Source organism: Cyrtonyx montezumae, unplaced genomic scaffold (assembly GCF_038088225.1).
Source record: "Cyrtonyx montezumae isolate F1298 unplaced genomic scaffold, pur_monq_1.0 scaffold_2, whole genome shotgun sequence".
NCBI lineage: Eukaryota > Metazoa > Chordata > Aves > Galliformes > Odontophoridae > Cyrtonyx > Cyrtonyx montezumae.
In genome coordinates, this window is record NW_027071936.1 from 15379473 (window position 1) to 15404500 (window position 25028).

The 25028-nt window shown below is 39.7% G+C and overlaps 2 protein-coding genes across 2 annotated transcripts in view; one reads left to right on the forward strand and one right to left on the reverse strand.

The window, feature by feature from the left end:
• CCSER1 (coiled-coil serine rich protein 1) overlaps positions 1–25028 on the forward strand; it is a 623183-nt gene that overhangs the window by 422393 nt on the left and 175762 nt on the right. The gene's annotated exons all lie outside the window — the stretch shown is intronic.
• Positions 19647–21070, reverse strand: LOC136048712 (C-terminal-binding protein 1-like). Its single transcript, XM_065736484.1, has one exon. It carries the CDS (start codon positions 21068–21070, stop codon positions 19838–19840), a length of 1233 nt encoding a protein of 410 aa, XP_065592556.1. The 3' UTR covers positions 19647–19837.

Here is a 25028-nt window from a genome sequence, read left to right on the forward strand (position 1 = left end):
ATTATTTTTTTGTGCATTTCTTCTAAGTGGATTATTTTATTTGCTGCTACATACATAATATGGTAGTAATCTAATTCTGTTTATTTAATTTATTTGTCCACAAGAATCTTGGGGAAGGAATGATGACAGGGTTTTCTTTAATAAATGCAGTGCTTATTGACTTGAAATGCGCTGTTTTTAGTGTAGTAGGAAAATTATAATCATATCATTTGTGTAATAGAGTCAGGTTGATATGTTCTTTTTGAGAGTTCATTACTGAATGTAATGGGTCACAACAAACATGGAGTTTTGGGGAGATTGCTATGCATTGACTTTTTTTTATGATGTTACTGGTTCCTTAAGTGCAGAGCAAGTCTCTGTAGGACTTAGAAATTGAGGCCTTTGGGAAATCTCTTTATTTTTTAGTAATCTTAGATCATTATGTATTGTAGATACTTGTCATATTAGCATTGGCAAAACCTTTGTCTTGTACCATAACTGAAATGAGATGCCAGCAGTTTTTAATTAAAAACAAAGTTCCTTATTGAAGGAGATATCACTGTAATTCTTGGACATGTCATTTTGAATTTCTGAGTTGCATATGGATTTCTTGTGAGATTTCGTGTATTTGGTGAATGTTGATATTTTCTTACAAGCATGGAACATGCTCTTAGCCTCCAGTGTTACTGCATCTAAGCTGTATGCAGCACCAGCAAGAACTAACACGTCCTCTTCTGAAGTGTGTTACTGCATTTTGATATACCAGTGAGAGATGAATAAGCTGAGGCAACCAAATGCTGAATTACTTGAGAGTATCAGGAAAGTGTCTCTTTCGACCATTTGCCCTTTCCTTTTTTTCTTTTTCCATTACATTCTACTTAAAGTAGAAAGGTTACTGTGAGAACCCCCACTCAGGAATTTCCAACTTGGTGATGAGTCAGTGCAGTAAATTCCAACTCGCTAGTTTTATTTTTCATTTAAATAAGCAAGTACCTGAACAATTTTTTATTTCTATATCATTTTGGTGAATACTTGTGTTTTTTTTTAATGTAACTGATGATGCTTATAACTTGCTGGAGATTGAAAAAGAAAGTAAAAACAGCGGTGAGAGCAGAGAAAGGGATTTGTTCTGAATTGCTTTGAAAATTGAAATAAAGATTTGGTAGTAGACCAGGGTTGTCCAGGAGCAGAAAGAAGCTGTAGTTCGGCTGAATATCAGTTGTATAAGACAGGAATATTCTCCAAGTGTGTTCAGAGTAATGCTAAATCTGTCTCTGGAATTAGAATAATGTTAGAAGGCAGATCAGTGAAGAAGATCTGGTTCTCAAGAACAGGCAGATTTGTAGAGTTGATTTATATATATTTATATATATACCCCTTATTATGTCTGTGGAGTCGTAGGACTGACAGCCTCTAGTCACTCCCCAGTCCTGCAGGAATTTGAGACATTCAGGACATGTACTGCATTTTCTGTCCCTGTCATCCCCAGTCCTCCTGGTTTTGCATCTGACGTTGACATATAACCAGTTAAGTGGCTTGTATCATTAAAGACCACTTTGTTTGGCACCAGAAGACAAAGATACTAGATAAAATCTTGCCTCTAGCAGGGTCACCAGAAAAATTCTTGATTTCAGAAAAGCTGCCTTTTGTCTTAAATGTTTATGAATACCAGAAAACTAAACAGAAAATAAGCACAAATGTGAAGCTGAACACTAAGGTTACTCTCCCCTCAATTCTCTTTTGTGCCAGTTTGTATTGAGATTCTTTGTTTTCCTCTGTACACGTTCCAGTTCTGAAAGCTTTATCTTGTCCTGCTTTTAATTGGAATATAAGGGTAGATAGAGGTGCATGCTTAGCAGACAAAGGTCTTCTCAAGTATATTGAAGTGGGGCACGTTGAAGTGTGAGATTTTAGGGTTGCTTTTTTTTTCGTTACAGTCCTTTGTATTAAGTTCTTCCTGCTATCTCCTCCTATCCTAACTAAAACTAATTATTTGAACGCTTATAGACTGCTGCTGCCAAATGGTCTCACAGTTTGTAACTGAGTACAGAAATGAAACAGAACACTAAACCTTGGGGATTCACCTGGCCTCCTTGGCAAGCCAGGTTGGTTTCCACCGTGTCAAATAGCAATTAAAGGAATTGAGGTTTGAAGGTGGTTCTTTAGAGGTCAAACTAAAAAGAATTTTCAATATTTGAGTGCCATACCTTAGCAGAGGAGAAGAGTATAAATGCTAGTACGTAGGATAATGTTGAAAAGTTTTCATCATTATGTACAAGGTGTTGGCTTATTTCTTAAGAGATATTTTAATTAATACCCTTTTGTTACAGTTTCCTTGGGGTCTTGTTTGTACATTCATGTGTGTACATGCCTAATTTCATATCTGTTAGAAGGGCTCCAAGATGAGACCCTTTCCATTTCGTTGAACAGGTAATGTATACATTCTCATTAAACACACTAGGTTCATTTGCATTTATTCATTAATATTATCCATTTAATTGTATTCCGTTGCAGCAGCGTTCTTGTTCCCTGTGAAGTAAAATAGCTTCAATTGGAGAGATTTTTCTACTGCATCGTAGGGAAGGGTTTGCTAATTAGAGCACCCTGTTGGGAGAATCAAATCCCTTGAGGCAAGTGTGAAAATCATGCTGCTTTCTTATGTCCTCGGTGAATGTTTTAACAGCTGAACTTTTGGTTATGAATTCATAGGGCTTAGGTTAAGACATCTTTCTTTTTGCTATCTTATTATGGAAACCTTTTTCTTTGTTCTGCACCCTGTCTGTTGTGGATTCCTTTCAGACATCCCTCCCACTTCTCACACCCAACAAAATGTGATTGCTTACCCCAATAGATTGTTCACAACCACATGCGTTCTCAAAGGCTCTTCTGAGCACTTACTGAGCATGACTGTACTGTGAAGGAAGTACCTAAACGTTTTCAGAAGCAAGGCCTGGTTACTTGAAAGGTGAAGTGGAACTTGTCCGTTCTGGGCAATCCTTTGCTACAACTTGTAAAGGCTATCAAAAGGGTCTGAAGTCATTCTTGAAGGTATTTTTCCTTGTTTAAATGTCACATCACTGTTGTTTGGTTTTTTTATCCTTAATTTGTTCTTGTTAACACTGTAGATTTCACCTTCTTGGTCGAATAATGAAGAGATCAAGTGGTTTCATCTGAGAAATTAAAATCCAAGTGGCATTTCAAGTGTATGAGTTGGAGAAAATAAATTTTAGACTTTCTAAGCATTGTGAGGATTATGTTCAAGTTAAATTCTGAGAACACCAATAGAATGAATGCTGGAAGGAACTCCATTTAAGCCAGAACTACGTGTAGAACGAATGAGTTTGTTGCACATATTAATGTGGCTGAAATTGTCTTTAGGCACTGCAGATTATCTAAGTTAGCCTTCTTCTCTGCCTACATATCCAGAACTCATTCAGGTAAGTTTAGAAACAAAAATCCAACACATAGAAAGGAGCGATCATCATACATGAGAGACCTGCCACCAGGAGCTGAGGAGGTTATCTATTTAAGTTTTATGCTTTTTATCTGGGCTGCATGCCAGCAAGCTTTTATCCAAGTCCAAAACAAGAAATAAACTTGATGATTCGGTGGGCTTTAGCCATGCTAGTTCTTAAATATTCTCAGACTACAAGGAAAAAAATAAGATAATTTGGAATATATATGTCTCCAGATTGCTGATTACCTGGCACTAAAATAAACAGGCCTTAATGTAAAGAAAAAAAAAGATTGTTTTTCACAAATAAAGGAAATTAACTTAGTAATTTAAGATATTTTCTGGAAGACTGAGGTCATCTTGGCCGATGTTTGTTTGTGCTCTTGTATTGCTCTATTCCTGCTCCTGTATTTCTGAAGGTAGATGAAATTATTTGAACGCAGGCTGTTAAAATCCATGTCTGCTGTTGATTAACATAGCCCATAAACAAAACTGTGCTCTTCTGAAAAAAGCTGTTCTTGAAAATTAGATTTGAAATAGAAGTCTAATGTTATCGTTTGCTTCATTCAGTGGACACTACAAATATTTTATGATTTCATAAAGATTGTATTTTCTGTTGAACGTATCCCATTAAGTAGGGCAGTGAGTGGGAGTCCTAACACTGAAGAAGAGAGCTCTGAACTTGTTTATCCTCTTTTGAGAATTTCTTCTGAATTGTGTGTTGTAGAAGAAGGTCAAAATTTTATCTGCTAAGTGAACTACAGGGTACTTGAATAGGGGAGAGAAAGAAAAAGAGAGATGAAGAGGATACCTGCTGAAGTGACTAATGATAACATGGTGAGATCTTGGTTCAAAATTGTAGAGGAAATCAGAGAGTAATGTTTAATGGAAAAGTTATTCATCATGCCATACCTGCTTTAATAGTTCCCATTTGCTCTGCAGATCTAATTAATGGGAATAAGTGGTTGGATTATAATTTTAAGCAATGTAGTGAGCTGTCTTACTTGCCGACGAATTTGGGGCTTCTTGAAAGAGTAATTGCTATGTAATGTTATGGTAGTCTGTGAAGGTATTGGACATAAATAAGGATAAAGGTCAATACTCTCAAAGGACAGTAGCTTAAGGGCAAACAAGAATGATGCTGGGGAAAATTCAAAAGCTTCTGGTTAAGATCTGTGCAAATTAAGCTTTTGAAGCATCTCTTGCGGGGAAGGAAAAAAACACAAACCAACAATAAGGTTCCTCACTTGTTGATGCCTAAATATGGAGTTTTTCGTCTGAGGTTGGAACAGCAGGGCTCATTCCAGTTAAAACTCTTTAACTCAATGATTCAGTAGCATTTATTTCTGCAACAGGAAGAAGCAAGAGCAGCTGAGCATCATATCATTCAAATTTTCAGTGTAATGTTTTATTTAGCCTTTGACTAAGGTAGCCATAGATGAACCCTATGAAGTTATATTTGTGCCATTACTTCTCTTCTAATCTTTTACCACCCCTGGAAAGATTACAGTTGAGTTTTGCTCTTCGTGCAAAGAATGAAGAGCACTGAGAGCCAACCTTATTTCCTTTCTCTTTCCCTTTTGTTCTGTATTTTAATAGATTTACAGCCCATGGTGCTAATACTGGCATTTTAATATGAACATGTTAAATTAAAAATGTGTATTTACTGTGCCAGTCTGCTAAATTGTCAACATCTTTCAAGAGTTAATTGGATTTCCTGACATAAGATCTTAGTTTCACCATTTGATCTACTGGCATTTTCCTGCATAAGACAGTTTTTTGCTCTTTGCCCTTCTCATTGCCTCACTTTAATTGTTTTACTTATCCTTTCAGACTGTGATGAACTCCTTCATTGCTCTCCCCTCTTTTATTGGCCAAAAACTGTCTCCTGTTTGTCTCCTTTAAATTCTGTCGTATTGTCTTAACTTTATTGCCTTTTCCCTGTTCCACTAGTTTCTACCTTTGTTATAATTTTTTTGCCGTATTTTTCTGTGACTTATTTTTCTGTGTTCCAGGTTGAGGGAAGCTGGAGTTCATTGGTACTGTGACAAGAACTTGCAGAAATCTATGCACTGAGGGAATGTGGGAGAGTGGTTTTTTGTTCATTTGTTTGTTTTTTCCCTTTTTTTTAATCAGTGGCAAATAGTAAGTAGCTCTTCACTTAATGCTGTTTCACTGCTGTATGTTCAATATTCTGGTAATATCTTTTTCTTAGATTGGTTGAAGCAGTCATTTGACAGAGAGTAGTGGTACAACTAAGCTCAACAACTTTTTCTTTAAAGTAGGCTTTGGATTGTTAATGATTATAAAATCCAGGATCTTTGCAGAGAGATAACACCTCTAGCAATCTCAACCCTGAGATGTTGGTTCAGAATTAACTCAGAGGGAAGTGTACCATCTGTTGCTAAAACCTAACACTAAGAGATAAAGCAATTTCTAGCTTAAAGGGAAAATGTGGACCTGAAGTTAGCCAATTAAGGGAGGCAGGGAAAAAACTTAAAAATAGCTTCTGGTCCTTTGCTTCTGCCTGGTGCTTGCTGCCAGTGCAGACAGCAGAGAGAATTGACACTGCAGAGAAAATAAACTGCACTGAACATTCTGTTGAGTACCCAAAGTAAACAAATGAGAAAGGGCAAATACTGTCTATGGTATTTGATTTAGAATAACTGTACTATGCAATGTAAAGGCTCATTTATGATGTTTGAACTGTTAGTACTTCTTTAGAGCTTGATAATAAGAGTCATTTCTGTGCCAAAAATGTATCTCTGTATAAGTAATTTACTAGACCAGACAGCTGATCAGCCAAGCTGAGAAGAGGATTCAAAATTTGTTGCTCATGCTTGTTTATGGTTTGTCTTTAATATTTTTATCTGTATGATATAGGTAATCCTAAAAATACGTTTTAGGCAGCCTTGTTTTCAGTTCTGCTCAGAGGTAGGAAAAACACTGTGAAATAGGCAGAGTGAGAGCTTAGAGGCCACTACTGCTTGAGACTAAATAGATTGCTCCAACTTGCTTTCCTATGCCATATCTTCAGATATTGCAGTGATAAATCTACAGTAACTGTGGGACCTGGATAAATGCAGATGTGACCTTTTGTTTACGGGGTATCAAGGGAAATCTTTATGAGACCACACAAGTGTTTCAAAAGGTTTAGAAACATTATGAGATGGTTAAGTGTGTCCCCCGTGGATAATTTTGGCAGCACAGATCTGACACTGTTTCTCAATGATCAGTGCCCTTTCTGTGGAGATTTGAACAAGCCATTTGGCAATCATGTTTGAGAAGCAGTTTTGGATAATATAATTCAGAGGAAAGTGAGCTGTGCTGTTTAAATAGGATTTTCATGTCATTAAAATTATTGACTTGATAATATTTACGTATGTACGTATTAATATGTACAAATGTTGATGTTGATGCGATGAAATATAAAGTGGAAAAGTAACATCTTCATTTTCACAAGAAAATAAGTCAAATTCAGCTATTCTTTGTACCTCCTATCATTTCCACTACTTCTAAGTGTTTGTTTATAATTAAAAATGGGGACTTGAATCAGCTTCATTTAAAGTCTAGATTGTTTTGTTGCTTAGTGTGAACCTACTGATTATACAATTAACGACTTAGTTAGGAGGCGAGTGGTGGATGTCGGGGTGTGGCGGTGGGCATTGCTTTGTGGACAGTTTCACATTTGAAAGCATTTCTTTGGAGCCTTTTAAAGGGAGTGCTCTAGAGTTTACTGGCTGGAGATCTGGCTTTTGGCAGCACAACTCCAGCTTGGTACAGGAGTTAGCTCCTGCTGTCCCTTCCCCATGTCCCTAAGCAAGTACAATTTGCAGTGGACTGGTTGGGCTAACCTTTCACCTTGCTTTCTTAATCTCGCTGTTGGGTATGCGTATTACAAAAGTAGGTTCTCTCCCTCCTGTAAATTGGAGCAGGAGACCTTGTGAGAAAAGGATTAGATTAGAGAATATTTAAGCAAACTGGACACATGCAAGTCCACAAATTCTGATGTGATACACCTCTGAATGTTGAGAGATGTTTCCTGGTCACTGTTAATCATCTTTTGATCATGGCATTTGGGGGAGATGTCGGAAGATTAGAGGAAAGCAGATGTCACTCCTTTGTTAGAAGGGTGGGAAAAGAGTATGCAAGAAACCAGTTAGTCTCAACTCAATCCCTGTGAAGTTGATAGAACAGTTCATCTTAGAAACTGTTGCCAGGCAAGTGAAGGTCAAGGAGATGATTCGGAGCAGTCAGGAAGAGGAATTTTTGGTTGACCAACTTGATAACCTCTGGGATGACTAACCTGGCAGTGACCCAGTTGAAAAATAACTGCATAAACCCTACATATGCAAATTGAAGGAGAGCAGTGGGGTGCTGCAGTATTCAAAGTCATGACCTCTGTTTTAGTCAGCCTTCTGTATCCAAGTTTACCACCTTTGAGAAATGCTTAGAGTATTATTCTATCCACTCTGGATAATAAGGATATATTACCTGTCCTGTCAATTACAGGGATTCCAGTCATCAGAACTTAGTAGAGTTCTGCTCCAGTTATTTTGTTAATACAGAAATCAAGCCTTTACTTCATTGTTAATTAGAAAAGAGATCTAGTATCTACTTAAATGTAGCATTGGAAGTGTGAAATAATTATGACCAAGTTACTTAAAATCTGTCTGCAAAAGACTATATAGGTCCGAGAGGGATTGAAAGCTTCTCTTCAGGGTTACAACCCGTGCTTAGATGGTCTCTGGTGAGTTTAGGACTTGATTTTGTAGTGAGGAGAAAAAAGCATCATAAGTCTATAGATTGTATGTAGTTCTTCTGATGCTACTGTCTGTACAAAGGCCTTAGTGTTTTTAACTGTCTCAGTAATACCGTAAGTGCAGCCAGATTTGTTCTGTAATTTCAACTTAGTTGTCCTGCAAGTGTTCTGTGCTGTGTGCAAGGTGCAGCTCGGTCGTTTGGCACTGTGGCTCTTACATGCAGTTGCTACAGCAACAGGCTTCTGCAGGGAGAAGATTATCTGGCGAATGTTACCATGCGTGTTTGCTGTTGCTGTGTAAACAGATGTAAATTAACTTTTAACATTGCAAATAAGACAACATCTGGGGCTGTTGTCTCTGTTACCCTCTGTCATTCACCATGCTGAACATCCATTGCCAACCAGAACAAAGTGTGAATGTTCCTAATGGGTATTTCTCTGTTCATGAAAGGATTTGTGTATCTAACTGTAGATTTGCTGTGCTAGTGTCTGACAGGGATAGTCTAAAGATACCGGTTCTTTATCATATAAATTTCTCTGGTTCTTAAGTTTTTTGTAAACAAACTCATTTTGTCTAAGTGATGGTTAGTGAGCAGCAGCTCACTAACCTGGTAGTTCTGGTTAGTGGTCTTGAGGGACGCAGTGGTGCTTTACTGCCATATGAGAGCCATCAGAAGACTGTTTTGTATTTGTTGTTTTCTACTGTTACCCACATTTACCTTCTGGTCCATTGTATTTTATAGTTTTTACAGTTGTTTTCTTGTGCTTTGAGATAGAAAATGACAACTCATACTAGGTAGTTTTGTTTGTGGGTGTTGTCGTGTTAGATCACAACCTTATTCGTTAGTGGCCTTAACCATATCAGTGTAACAAATCAACAAAATGTGTAATTCCTTTATACTAACTAAAAACAGTCTAGTACTTTAAGAAAAATGACAATGCCTTTGCTCTGCTTATCTCAGAAGCTAGATTGGGAATGAAGCAGGTGGAAGCTCCTTTAGAGTACAGATGCGGGCGGGAATGGGAGGAAGAAGAGCCCTGCCCAAGTTACTTCCTGATGTGAGCAATGCTGCTTTGATTTGAAATCTGCTGATAACAACATTAGCCTGACAGACATGTGTGCTGTGGTTTGCGAGCTTGCATGTGGTGTGAGAGTAGAGAGAGGAATGATAGCATAATGTGATCTTAAGGTATTGGTCTGACCCACCTGCCAGTACTGATTCATTCCTGAGCAAAACAACTGGCATCATGCTGTTCATCATATTCTCTGGTAGAAACGACGTGCAGAAAGCAATGCTGCGTGCCACCCATTTTTCCCCAAGGAAGTAAGCTGAAGCTTGGGAATGCTTTTCACTGTTAAAAGCATAAAAGTATTGTCACTATTTTTTTTTCTTTTAAAAGAAATGAGTTTGTATGACTGCGATTGAAATACTAACATAACAAAGAAAATCTGATCTATAAAATGGTGCAGTTCTTTGGGAATTGCATTCCTGTTTTTTCTCTTCCTAACTAAAAATTACATCTTTTCACATCAAAGAATTCAATATAGCAGTCATAAAGATAAGAATCAGTGTTGAACTAATGTTTCTCTGAGTGGAATCAGAACTAGTATTAATCTAGCCACATAATGCTTTCACTTTTTGGTTGTTCAGGGTTTTTTTTTTGTGTGTATCATCATTATTCCTTTGTTTCAAGTCTGTGATTCTCCCTTGGATTCTGCAGGTGTTTTGGGCACCTGGTATTTGCTTTGTTTGGTTCATTCTTTACCATGCTTGTGTTGGGCCTTTTAACATTGGCAGCGAAAATGCCAGCTAACAGTCAGGTTAGCTGTCTGTGTGTGTGTATATATTTATATATTTATGTATATCTGTATATTTAAACACTACCGTTTATAAAATAGCTTTATCTGTTCATGCAGCTGACACACAGAATCTTTGATACTGATTGCAGAAGGAATTGTAGAGTAAGCTGTAAACTTGCCTGCTCCTTTATTTATTGTTGTTGTGGTGAAGCAAGATAAAAAGGATTTCATTTTCAAGATAAAAATGGGAAGAGAAATAACAAATATCTCAGTACCTTGTCATTTCATCTAGGTAATATTTCTACCACAGAATTATTAGAACTGGTCTTGCTTACAGGCAGGACCTATATGTCATTGTCTAATCATGAAAAATTTTAAGCGTAAGCAAGCAGCAGTTTGCAGTTTTCATCATGAAGATGTGTCATGCGTACTAAATTATTAAAGTCAATCCATTGTATTTTTGTTTTCATACTGTGAAATCAGATTTTTCTTTTTTTTCAATGGGATTTTCAATAGGAAAAAGTAGCATTATAAGGGAAACAAGATGAACCTATACTTTTGAGCACTTAATTTTATCCTTTTTTTTTCCCATTGAAGATTCAGTGTAGGATGTAATAAAATAAACTCAGTGTTGTATATTCTTTTGAGCTGATGTACGTTTGTAACACTTGGAAATATTTGGCAGAAGTTAACATTCTTCTCTTTTCCCCACTGAATATCAAATAAGTGCAGTTCTGTCTACCTATGTAGAGAGCTAAACAGTATCATTCCGGATAAGCTGAGTGAAGTGTGTTTTTTTTTTCCCCACACAGTTACGAGGGTTATAAAACCCTTTGCTGAACATGCCCCACTTGTGATTAGTTACAGTAAACAGCCTCTTCCCAAAACAGATGTATTTTAAACAGAGAACTCAAGTATTTGAGCAAAACATAGGAAGCAACATCTAAAATACTACTCAGTCTGAGAAATTTAATATACCCACCCAGGATTGATTTTTGCATAACGATTGTAACTTCTCAGATTTGCCACAAGCTTTATGCTTGACATTGGTCAGATGTTTTAATATTTCTGGGTCTCATTATTGAACCATGTCAATTTATGAAAATGATATGCAAATGATTTCTTTTTCCGTTGTTTGCATGTCTCATTTTCTATATTCTACTTTGAGATGATATATTTTTCTTTAGGCTGAGTGTGATAGTTTAATGATAAATGACAGTGCAGTCTGGAATTGAGCAGAAGGGAAACACTCATTTATTTGTTGGATGTACGACTTGTTTTATTAGCAATGTTCTCGTTTTCAAATGACTTTCAAATGCAGTATCATATGTAATATCTTAAAACTGCATCTTAGATGTTGTGTAACATGCCTTAGAACCTCACCATCTCCCCCCCACCCCCAAAAAAAAAAAAAAAAAATCACGCTGATATTTTGTAAAAAATGAGGCTTCCTGAGCTTAGGTTATTTGAAGCTGTTCTGGTGTTGTTCTTAAAATACCCTGTGACAATTTCTACATTTCTTTCTTTTTTTTTTTTTTTGCAGTTTTAAAACAATTTCAAAATTTCTATTTTGTATATATTTTTTCTTTATATAGTCCTTATAGCTTTAAAATATGACAGTGGAAGAGCTGGGCAGTATCGTAGTCTGTGGTCCATAAACATAGAGCAGTTAAATTATATCCCAGTTTGTGACAGACAGATAACTGATTGATAGATTTGGAGCAGCGAGAACACGGGAACTGCCATTGTAACATTCTTCACAGTAATGGGAGTGCTGTCATTAAGCTATGTACGTGTTTCTTGTGATTCTTTTTCTGATTAAGTTACCCAAGTGTCTTGAAGGTGATAGGAGGCTGTTTCTGGGGAAAGCACTTCAAAAGCTGTGGGGAAGACCTAGTTTCTGATGTGGTCTTCATCGGATGTGGCTCAAGTGGCATCCATACATGTATGTACAGGAGAATATAGTAAATGGTGACGTTGATGCAGCCAAAGAGGTAAGTCCTCAAAATGAGTTTTAAGCCCTCTTGAATAAGTCCTGTGGCGCTTTTTAGATTCTGTTTTCATAGCTGAAATGTTATTGAAAGGTGTACTGTTGTTGTTTTTTTGCAAGTTACTCAAAGCCTCATGTTCAAGGTGTTTTAGGTTACACAAGTCACCTTAGGTCAAAACCCAGTGTAGACATAAACTACAGGAGATGCTTTCTGTCCCTGATCTAACCCTCATTTTGCCATTGGTAAAATCTGCCAATGTCTGTGGTTTATATCTTGGCAGCATAAATGCAGCTGTGCAGGTAAATTCAAATATTCTGGCAAGAAAGTTCATACATAGTTCCGGATCAGAGGACGAAGGAGAAACAACGCACAGTAAAAAGCAAAATGACTTGCACAGACCTTTCTAAAATTTCATTTAGTTCCAACTATCACATGTATCACTGGTACTCTTCACTACTAATTAAGCAGAAAAGGAAGAGAAGATTCTTAGTGACCACAGAATTATTTAGGAAACTACCCTTGAGATCACCAAGTCAAGGCACTTGAGTTGTGTAGTTAATTGGTGTGTAGCTTGCCATCTAGATGTGCCTCAGTTGCTAGAAGTGTTAAGCTGAACAAGATGTGACTCTGCTCTCTTTGCCAGAGTCTGACATTGTAGAATTGTAAATTTTAAATCCTCGGTTTTGTTGCAGTCATTTTGTAATGTGGTGCACTAGTTTACTCTAGTTCAGACTGCAGACATTTTCTGTTGGGTGGATTTGCTTTTTTTCCTAAGCATCTGTTACCAAATGTTTATAAGGTGATTGTTGGCTGTGTCATTGCAAAGATAAGTTATGTTTGCTTAGTGGAGGATCTGGCAGTAGCTGAGATGTATGTGTATGTATATATATATATGTGTATATATGGAAAATAAAAGCAGGCAGTATTAAGTGAATTGATTAATGTGCCAGGAGAACTAGACAGCATATTGAACTCTGAACATAGTACGCTGTGGAAGAAAAATGTGAATTAAAGAAAGATTAAAATAAAGTTTTCAAGTTGGAGAATAGTACATCGATTTGTTAACATATCAATTTTAATAAAATGAAATGATGCTTTTAATACTCCTTGTGTTGAAACCTGTAAGTAGAAGATGCGTCCATTTAAAGTATTTCCAATAATATCTTAAGTATCCAGGAGGAATTATGTCATTAGTCGTTTTATCTTCCAATGTAATTTGTTCAAATTGCATCATTTATATCTTACTATAACTTACCTGTTTCATAATCATAAACTTGAATGCCTTGTTAGACTGCTGAATGCAATCCCTGTGAGACCCTGGTTTTGTTCTTACAAGCCTTTTGTGTATAGTTAGAGAAAATGACTTAATATATCCAATGCTTAAATTTGTAGTTTATTAAAGTGAATGTAAGTCTATATTCAGATTAAGCGTGAGTAGCTTGCACAGAAAACATGTGGATGAATCCAGGTAATATGGATGAAACACATAATCCTAGTTCACTCTCATGCTCATCACAGCACTGGTTTCTCTTAAGAGAAGTTAGCTTCCTTGAAACAGTTTATCTAGAGAATTAGATGGTGTTTTTCCAAAGAGCTTAAATAAATATTTTCTTTAAGAAGCTGTGAAAATTAACAGGAATGTGGGTGTCCAAATTCCTCTAGGGATTGAGATCTCAGATGCAAGATTTGTTTTCTTCTACTCTTGCCTTTGTCAAACCTTTCTCCCACACTCCCTTCACCCCGGAAAATTTCCGTGGTCTGAGGAAATTAAATGAATCTCTTAGAAGTGAGTAAACCAGAGACACGAACAAGGATTATGACTTGAAACTGGTAGGATTCATCTGATTTGTTTTCCTTTCTTATAAAAAATAAAATAATTTCTTATACATATGTAAAGGAGCAGTTAGAGCAGTGGAAAGAGACAAGATTCTTTTCTGCTTTCTGCAGTACAAAACGAGTGATTACAAAACAATTGTTATCATGAGTATTTGCATATTCAGTGAGCTCTCAGGAGGAACTGGGATGTTACTCTAAGTATCCTGTAGCTGTGTTTCAGAGGATTCCTCTGGACTGTGGGTGGTAGGAAAGCTCAGATCTATCTCAGTGCATCAGATTAGTAGCTTGTGCTCTTATTTCACAGGGAAATGACTTTTCAGCTGTAGCCTACACAGATAAAGCTTTCTTCTTATCTTCTTTTCATTAAGAGATTCTTAGATGATATAAAGCAAATATTGGCATAAAGGAAAAATCATCTTGAACTTAGCTCTTCGGTGAAAAGTGTTGGTGCCATAGTACTGAGATAGTATGCTGAACAGCTTGATTAACTTGAGTTGTAGAATATTGACAGAAGTCTTGGACTAAGTATATTTTTGTGTAATTTCTACATTATTCTAATCACAGCAGGTTAGAATCTGTCTGTAGCAGATAATTTCATAGTTGATCATTAACTGATTTCTTTCTAAGGCCGTAACTTGGGCATTTAGGATACAGTTTGCTGAGATGCTCTAACTACCAATAGCTTCTGCATTCATAGACCATATTAAACATTTCTCGATATGGAAGTGTGATTTTTTTATTTATTGTGCAGGCAGTTTGCCCTTTGGCTCTAATTTTACCCTTCCAATCTCTCTACAGATTTTCTCGCAGCTCTGTTTTGGCTATCTTCTGAGTGAAGGTTATGTAGGTGGGCTTCAACAGAGCTTGGGTCCTTGCTGTGAAGGCTGCTTGATGCCAGAGATGGATGTGTGGGGAGGAAAGGACTTCCCAGCAGTGTTCTGGAGACAGGGGAGCGCACAGCTTTATGGAACCAACATTGTTGCGAATGAATCAGTCTGCCACCCCTTATGTCTATTATTTCTTAGTTTTAAAAAACAGTCAAGACAGAATTAAATCATCCCCAGTCTGAACAGCTGGGTGCTTTATTCATTATAGGAGACATCAACTTTCTTTCCCTTGGGAAAAATGCAACACTTGCTATCGTGCGGAGTTTTTAGTTATGAAGAGAGTCTCATTTTCAATTATCTAAATAAAGCATTAGTTATTATATGAAAACGTGCTTTTTACAGGCGTAAACATCCATTTTGCAAACACAGAAAGAGCCTTCACAGCTTGAGTATAAGCAGTATCCTCTTTCTGCTCTTTTGGACCAGAAATCAATGAAAATCCATAGATGTTCCTAGTGTTAGCTCCTAGGATCAGCTGCCCTTCTACTGAAGTCCATCCAGATAAAAGATGGAAAAAATCGCATCTGACTAGGGGATTTTCTGAGTGATCAGCAGCACTTTTATTCTCCACACTCTTTCCTATGTGAATGTGGCAGGAGCGTGTGCTCTGTGTGTGCTCCATGTGTTTCATGCGTGCAGTGAGATGTGACACTTTGTTATTGTCTTTGATTATATTTTATGCTCAATCAGTGCACATTACTCTCTTTTTAGTCTAGTACAGGTTTCTGAATACTTTTCCTTTCATATTGTGAATTTCAGATAAGTCAAGGATAGATAGGGGCATGTTTCGTTTTAGGAGTGCAGTGGAGGAAATTGAGGGTAAATCTGTGCTACGCTTGTCAAAACAGAGTTAAGTAATATAAGTAAAGTGATACACCAGACACGTTTGTGATGAGTATGGGGAATAATTGACGATTTAATTATTTGGGTTACAGTATCCTTCACAACCTTGCATGTTACCCGAGGCACAGGCATCACTGTGGCTCTGCCAGGTGAGCCAGAACAAAGCCTGCCTCTGGCTAAACCAGCGGGGATGCTGCTAAGCTTGTTTCTACTTGGAAGACATTCTGCATATCTTAAAGTAAACACAGAGATAATTTATATGAGATGATTAATGCAGACGTGAGTAATGATAGATGACAATCCAAAGATTTGGTGATGCTTGATATTTGGTACTTAGTATACTATATGCAGATGCTTCTATATATGTAAGGGAAATTGTACAGTCTTGTATATGAACTTCATGGCCAAGTCGGTGGTTTTTTTCCTCACTAATTCATTTGTAAATGTTAAGTGTCCACCATTTCTAAGAGTTCAGTGGTTAATTAGAAATCTGCATTAATGAAAGGTGTTCTGTAAAGAGTATCTCTCTCATTTGTAAGTTACTTGCCGGTTTCATTTTTTTCTCTCCCCCCTATCTTTTTTTAGATTTGATTAATCTTACCAAATTACCCTCAATTAGGTTCTCTCTGAATTATGCGATTGTAAGTGCACCATTACAGTTTTAAGTTCAAGTATCAGCTCTTGTGCTAAATCTCAGGAGTTACTCAGATCTCAAGTCACTGAGCAAAGCAGATATATTTTGACTAGCACCACAGAAATTAGAGAAGAGGGCAGAAGTGAAGAAGAGTCCTGGGAGAGAAGAATCTATTGGGAAAGCCGCTTAATTGTTTTCTTATCACTGACAGTCATCCTTAATTGTTGTCATTAGGAGAATGAGTCTAATCGGCAGGGTCAGTAGGACAGTAGAAAGCTTATGCAGGTTTTAAAGAGGCAACTTTTTTTTTTGAAGTACAGCGTTCTTAATATTCAGTGCTACTAGTGAGACGTGACTGAAATGCTTCCTTATGTGAGTTACTAACAAGCTGTAGCAAGTTTTAAGGTAAGATTTCAGCAAGTGACACGGCTGAAAATATTGTAGTGGAGGAAGCTGTTTAGCCTCAGTTCAGCCTTTGTAAAATGGATCTTACTATATCAGTTGTGGCCGAGTAGATCCTTGAACTTCAAAAAGCCTTCAGAAGACTGATTGTGTTGAATCGTCATTTTTTACTTCTTAGTGATAGGATCAGGGAATGCTTGGGGTTTTTAGGAAAAGTGATAAATACAGGCAAATTTAATACACTCCCATTCAAAGATTAAAAAAAAAAAAGCATTATTTATATTCACCTTTCTCTGGTGATTGGCAGGATATAAGCATCATAAATCACTATTCAGGTTCATTTTACTTAGTAATATTTTTATTTTTATTTTTTTATTGCCAGGGGAGTATGTCTAATTCCCAGTGATGACTAGCTACAGTGCTCAAAGTTTTATTTCTACCTTAAACTATTGTGTGTTTCCTGCTTTCAGAGGTGGAACAAGAGTTAATCTCTGAGGTAGTGTGTAGCCTGTGCCTTAGATAAATAGTTAATGAAGTCAGTGTGGTTGTTCTTCTATTGCTAAGTGTATAGTTTGCCAGAGGGATGTCTTTTAGATGTTAGAGCCAAATTTCAAAGGTAAAAACAATACCTATCTCCATTCAACAAAGCAAGTGGATGTGTATCTGTGTGGTTCTAAAAGGTGAAAGGAACCAAACTTAAAACATATATTGGTTTGGGGTTATCTGGTGTTTTAGCAATTACTTTTTGCAGAAACTGAGCAGAATGTGATTGACCTTTACCTGATGTTCTATGTGCTCTATTTAAAACAGTGATAATTTTACTGATCGGGGGGAAATTAAAATACAGAAAAGGCACAATTTCTGTGGCACAGTTGGCTTCTATCTGTGCCCATTTTAGTTCCCCTATGTTTATCTGCTTTAGGGTTTTAATACATAATTATTCTATATTATAATTCAAGGAGATATCCTATGTCATAGATAATTTGAAATGCTGTAGTGTTACGTCCACAGTCACTGTTTTGTCCCTTTACGTTACAATGGAAATCTCAAAAGCAAGATGACATTGAAATTACATGCTTAGGAGCAGCTACTTGAACTGGTTAGTATTCTTCTTTAGGATATTATTTAGGATAAAGATGCAAGAATGGAAAATGGGGATTGGTATTTGCAGCTTTTGTGGTGGAAGTAGTCTTGTGCGCTTTAGAAGATGGTAAGACTATTATAAACAGAATGAGAATGTGAGGGAGTGCAGGATGTTTGTTTTTTATTTACAAGAATGAAGTTCATTGTGTGTGCTTCTATACAGCTCTGAGTGTCATATGTATTGCTTTGACCTGTAAAAAGCTGTAGAAATAAGAGTAATCTGCTTTAGGACTATCAGCTTCAGAGCCAAAACTGAAATAATCGTGTACCAGCTGTTTCCTATTAATACATACATCTCAGCACCCAACAGCAGTGTCAGAGACTGCAGTAGTGGCAGGTGTATGAGTCCATAAGTATATAACGCTTTTGTTCCTCTGTGCAATGAATACTACCTTGAAACAGAAAATGTTACTTCTGTTTAGTTCTTCTCATCTTTTCTTGTATTAACACGAGGTCTATACCTTGGTTAACAGCTCTGAAGCACTGTGATTTTCCACACCCATGCACTCAGTGGTACAGAGTTATTCTTGTAACAGCAATGTAATTTTTAAGCTTAAATATTTGTCAGCTAAAACTGATTCACAGCCATCAGATTTTAAGCCTTTTTTTTAATATTTTTTTTTTGTTTTGTTCCTGGTCATGTACCCGTTTACGTTGCTGTCGGTGTCATGATCTCAGAAAACACTGTCTGCAATGAGCTGTGGTCATCTATAGCGTACATACAACTAGAGCTTTGAAAGTTCAAGGCAGCTGGATCATGTCAGGTTCACTCTTCAAGACGGTTGATTTTGGAGATGTGGATTACTGCCTGAGATCATACGTGAAAGTGCTCTGATATAATGACTCGAAGTTAAAACATAAACTAAATGAGCATTTTTCTAACTAAATAATAATTCATTTCAACTGTGTTTTGACAGTTGTTGTTGTCCTGTATTTTTAAGCATTCAAGTTTCATGCTTGGCTATAGTTTTCTTTCCCAGCACAATTAAGAAGAGTGTTCTAAAAATGCTCTTTTACTTCACTGATTTGTTTATAAATAGTGTTTTTAGTCCATGCTATGAAAGTGAGATTTCTCTGATTATAGTGTGCAATTTCGTATTGGTCTAAAATAAACATCCAGAAAGCACACAAATTAAACTTCAGCAAATTTCTGAAGTGTTTGTGGAAGCTGGGTTCTTATTTTGGGCATTGTTAACCCTCTTTTTTTTTTTAATGGATATTAAACTTAATTTTTTGTTGATGTGATTCTCACTAAGACCCTGACAAAATTTTCAAGTCTGCTAAGTACTTCTTTTGGTCCCCAAAACCAGAAATTTCTTAGGGAATACTGTTGCATTAATTATTACTCAAAGAGCAGATCATTTACTTTATAAATGAGCATTGTGCTTTTTGTCACCAGTTACAACACCTCATTTTTTATTTTCTTCCTCAAAATCTCTTTGCAAGGTTGTCTTCATTTTTAAATAAGGGAACTCATGCCAAAATCAGGATAAACTGCTCTTCTTTTGTTTACTAAATTATTCTAAAAAATAAGACAAGCAGGTAGAAAAAACAATGCACTGTGTGGCGTAAAAAGAAAAATGGGAAAAATTCATTGTCCTGAGAAGTTTGCCAACTGCTTCATTTTGGGGCATGTTTTAAAATACAAAAGAAAGGATTCTTAATCTCAAAATTGGTTTGCTGAATGCCTCCCGTACGTTTTTCCTTGTTGATAGCTAAGCAAACAAACCCTTTGTAATGTTCTAAAAACTGTACACAGACAAGTACATTCATGATATAATTAACTACTAACTTCTCTTGCTTAACAAAGAACCCATAGGACACAGAAACAGTGAATCAGTTCACTGGACAGGGACAAACAACAATTTATACGGAGGAAAAAGTGTTTCCAAATCGTCTTTTTGTCTCCCACCTTTTATTTTTAAACTGTATATTGGACCACTTTCTATACCAATAATCGTCTCCTCCTTTAAGTTCATGGTTTTGCCTTAATCAAAATCCAGGGGTTTTGTGTTCTTGTTGTTTTCTTTTCCATACACTGAAGTTGAAATCTCTGCTGTTGGGAATGCTGTTTTCGTAGGCTACAATTGGTCGCTCGGGTGGTCTCAATCAGCTTCTGGTTTGACAGTTTGGCCGGGAGAAGGAGCATGGGGCGGGTGGGCTACAGCAGGGAGGCCCTGTGATAAAGACATAGGGTTGGGGACAATTCCTTCTACTGCTGTAGGTATGCCAGTCGGAGCCACACTTATAACACCTGGGGGATACTTGCTGTATGCAGCACCATTAAGCTCTGGATGAACAACTCCAGGATCCATGCTGGCCCAATGTGTAGCTGCAGTCAAATGATCTTTGTTAACACAGTTTTTCAGACTGTCTGGAATACGACCTGTGATCGCCCTCCGGATCTCGCGCGCTGCTTCCTCCCGCATCTCAACTGAAGCTTGTTCACTATACCAGGCTGCATGTGGGGTACAGATCAGGTTCGGTGCATCCTTCAAGGGGCCTTGACTAACACTGAATGGTTCTGACTCATGTACATCTAAGGCTGCCCCTCGTATCCTTCCTTTCTTCAAGGCCTGTGCAAGTGCTTTTTCATCTACTAACCCACCTCGAGCTGTGTTGACCAGGAAAGCCCCTTGTCTCATCTGCTTTATGGTGAAGTCATTAATAAGATGATGATTGTGTTCATTTAAGTTGCAGTGCAGGGTAACACAGTCACTGTGGAGCAGCAGGTCCTGCAAAGTGCTCACCCGCTGCAGTCCCAGAGCATACTCCATGCCATCTGAGAGGTATGGGTCATAAAAAATCACACTGAAGCCAAAGTCTTTGGCACGTAGTGCTACTGCTTGCCCAACACGCCCTAACCCAATAATGCCCAAGGTCTCCCCTCTGATCCTGGTAGCTCCAGAAGCCACTTTCCGAATCTGCTCAATGCTCTGCACTCTTGTGCCTTCCCGCAAAGCTTGGTGAAGCCAGGTGTTTCTTCTGTACAAGTTCAGAATGTGGCACATGGTAGAATCTGCTGTTTCTTCTACAGAGGCAGCTGGCACATTACACACGGCAATTCCTAAATCTCCAGCAGATTTGATGTCAATATTATCAAAACCACTGCCGATTCGGACAATTATTCGAAGTGCTTTAAATTTCTCTAGGTCTTCTCGTGTTATAGTGATAGTGTGATACATCAGTGCACCCACTGCTTCATTTAGTACCTTTTCGTGAATATCTTGTGTAGCCTGAGCATTACAAAATGCCACTGTGGCTACATCCTTCAGAATAGGCATTTCTACTGTACAATCCCTGCCATCCAGCAGTGCTACCAGCGGGCGTTGGTGCATGGGCCCTTCATGATCGGAGGTCGGATGCCTAGCGGCAAGCCCTTGTTCAGCAAGTGCGAGCTTCCCATTGAAGTGTCGGGGCCGCGGGGAGGGAGCCGGGCTGTGCTTGGCCGCTCTGCTGCGGCCATGCTGCCGGCGGAAGCGGGCGCTGCCGCGGCGTTTGGCGGCTGCTCTGTGGGCTCCCCTGAACTGAAGCGCTTTGTCGTGCGGCCGCATGATCTCAGTCCTCGTGCTCAACTGTTTTGAAATCGGCACAGCCGGAGCTGCAGTGGCTGACATGACGTACAGGGCGGGTTTTCAGGAGGTTCCAGTCTCTCAGGAACCGAGTGAGAGCGGCTAGTCCTGACAGATCCCGGCAGCTCTCTCTCTCGTGAAAGGCTGACGTGGTGTAGGCGTTGCCAGGGCAACGGCGGGGGATTTAAAACGGTCAGAACCCGGAAGTATCACTCAATCCTCGTGATCAACTGCTTTGAAATCGGCGCAGCCGGAGCTGCAGTGGCCGATTGAGGTACAGGGCAGGTTTTCGAGAGGTTCCGGTCTCTCGGAGCCGAGTGAGAGCTGCCAGTCCCTATGGCTGTTCTCCCGAGAGGTTAACGAGGCGTTAACGACGTTAACGACGCGTAGGCGTTGCCGGGGTTTCAGTGCCCTCGCCCTCACCCCTCAGCTGAAAAGGGCTCAGGGAGGGGCAGCGAAGTGTCACTACCCACTGTTTGTTTGTGGTTTTATATATATGTACATTTTTTAAATTATTATTATTATTATTTATTTTTAAGTTATTACAATTCATATCTATATATATTATTATAAACTATTTTTTACTTATTTGTTTACTTTCAATTTTTCATTTATTTGTTTTAATTCTTTTTTGTGCCATGGTCTCTACTAGACAGAGGGCTTGCCTTAAAAAGGCTGTGGCGACCCAGACAGAAGGTCTGCCTAGAAGCGTGGCTACACAGGTCTCTGGTTGCAAGGAGTGCCAGAGCCTGCTACTGCTGGATGAGGGTGCTAAGCAGTTCTCCTGCGCGAGGTGTGAGCAGGTGGAAGATTTACTTAGCGTGGTGGTTGAACTGAAAGAGGAGGTTGAGAGACTGAGGGCCATCAGGGACTGTGAGCGGGAGATTGACTGGTGGAGTAGCTCCCTAGAGCGCCAGAGAGAAAGGCACCGGGGATATCCCCCGCAGTTGGTGGTGGACTCCCTGACCTGTCCCCGTAGGGCAGAAGGGGGATATCTGAGGGATAGGGAGGGCTGGCAGAGAGTCCCTGCTCGGTACCGTGGGCGATCTCCCCCTCTGCCTCCCCAGTGTCCCCAGATACCCCTAAGCAATAGATTTGCAGCATTGGATGTTGAAGAGGTGATAAGGGGTGAAGTGCAGGAAGGTTCCCGCAGGAGGTCACCAATGGCAAGGTAGTCAACCCCGTGCATTGAGACTGCTGCTACTAAGAAAGAAAGGAAGGTGATGGTAGTGGGTGGCTCCCTTCTAAAGGGAACTGAGGGCCCCATTTGCAGACCAGACCCAAACCGCAGGGAAGTGTGCTGTCTCCCTGGGGCTCGGATCAGGGACATTGCTAGAAGACTCCCAGACTTGATACGCCCCACTGACTACTACCCGTTACTCGTAGTTCAGGCAGACTGCAATGAAATATCTCAGAGAAGTCTGCGAACTATGAAAAAAGATTTCAGGGGATTAGGGCGATTAGTTCAAGGGGTGGGAGCACAAGTGGTGTTTGCTTCCATACCTTCTGGGGCGGTGAAGGACACAGAATGGGCTAGTAGAACACAGGTGATGAATAATTGGCTGAGAGGTTGGTGTAGAGACAGGCACTTTGGGTTTTTTGACCACGGGGCAGTTTACTCGTTCCTGGCCTGTTATCTGTTGATGGGACGCACCTATCTTAACGGGGGAAACGAATCCTAGCTGGACTCATTGAGAGAGCTTTAAACTAGCTGTGACGGGGGAAGGGGATAAAACAGGGCTCACCAGTAAAGAGCCTAAGGAGGCTGTGCTGGAGAAAGGGGTGAGGCAGATATCTCAGCTGAAGTGCATCTATACCAATGCACGCAGCGTGGGCAATAAACAAGGAGAGCTTGAAGCCATTGTGAGGCAGGCTAACTATGACCTTGTGGCTATTACAGAAACATGGTGGGACCTCTCCCATGACTGGAATACTGGGATCGATGGCTACAAGCACTTCAGAAGGGATAGACAGGGAAGAAAGGGTGGTGGCATAGCTCTCTATATCAAAGAGTGTTTTGATGTTGAGGAGCTTGAGGTTGGAAATGATAAAGTAGAGTCCCTATGGATAAGGATCAGGGGGATAGTCTTTAGGAGTACATCGTGGTGGGGATCTGTTATAGACCACCTAGTCAGGATGAAGAAATAGACGAGGTGTTCTATAAACAACTCGTAGATGTTGCACGATGGCCAGCACTCGTTCTCATGGGGGACTTCCACTTCCCTGACATATGCTGGAAATATAATACTGCGCAGAGGAAGCAGTCCTTGAGATTTCTAGAATGTGTGGATGATTGCTTCCTGACACAGCTGGTGCAAGAGCCTACCAGGGGAGATGCCTTGCTAGACCTACTTTTCACTAACAGGGAAGGACTAGTAGGAGATGTGAAGGTTGGAGATTGTCTTGGCCAGAGTGACCGTGAAATGGTGGAGTTTGCTATTCTGGGTGACGTCAAGAGGGTGACTAGCAAGACTACTACCTTGGACTTCCGGAGGGCAGACTTTGACCTGTTCAGGGTGCTTGTTGCAAGGGTCCCTTGGGACTCGCTCCTGAGGGGTAAAGGGGTCCAGGAAGCTTGGACGCTCCTCAAGATGGAAACCTGAAAGGCACAGGAGCGGGCTGTCCCGGAGTCCCGTAAGTCGAGCCGGAGGAGAAAAAGACTGGTGTGGATGAACCGGGAACTTTCGTTGAGACTCCGAGAGAAAAAGAGTCTATGTCCTCTGGAGGATGGGACAGGCTACTTGGGGTGACTACAGAGAACTGGCCAAGATTTGCAGGCAGAAAGGTAGAAATGCTAAAGCCCAGCTTGAACTTAGACCGGCTACTGCTGTAAAGGAGAACAGGAAACCCTTTTACAAATATATTAACAGCAAGAGAAAAACTAAGGAAAATTTCTCTCCTTTACTCGACAAGGCAGGGAATGTAACCACAAATGATAAGGAAAAGGCTGAGGTTCTCAATGCCTTCTTCACATCTGTCTTTAATAGACAGAACAGTTGTCCACAGGGTACTTGCCCTGACCTGGAAGTCCGGGACGGGGTGCATTATGCACCCCCTGTGATCCTGAACTGACACAGGTCAATGGGGCCAGATGGGATCCACCCAAGGGTGCTGAGGGAGCTGGCAGAGGTGATTGCCGAGCCACTTTCTGCCATCTATCAGAATCCCTGGTTATCTGGAGAGGTCCCACAAGATTGGAGGCTTGCCGATGTGACTCCCATCTTCAAGAAAGGCCGTAAGGAAGACCTGGGGAACTACAGGCCTGTCAGCCTGACCTCGGTATCAGGGAAAGTTATGGAGCAGATGATCTTGAGGGAAATCACACGACACGTGCATGGCAACAAGGGGATCAGACCCAGCCAGCACGGGTTCACCAAGGGCAGGTCATGCTTGTCCAACCTCATCTCCTTCTATGACTGGGTGACCAGACAGGTAGATGAGGGAAAGGCTGTTGACGTACTCTACCTGGACTTCAGCAAGGCCTTCGACATGGTCTCCCACAGTATTCTCCTGAGGAAACTGGCGGCCCGTGGCATGGACAGGTTCACTCTTCTCTGGGTGGAGAACTGGCTGGAGGGCCGTGCCCAGAGGGTAGTGGTTAATGGAGTTAAGTCCAGCTGGCGTCCCGTTACGAGTGGTGTCCCCCAAGGGTCAGTTTTGGGGCCCATCTTGTTTAATTTCTTTATTGATGACCTAGATGAGGGAATTGAGTGTACCCTCAGTA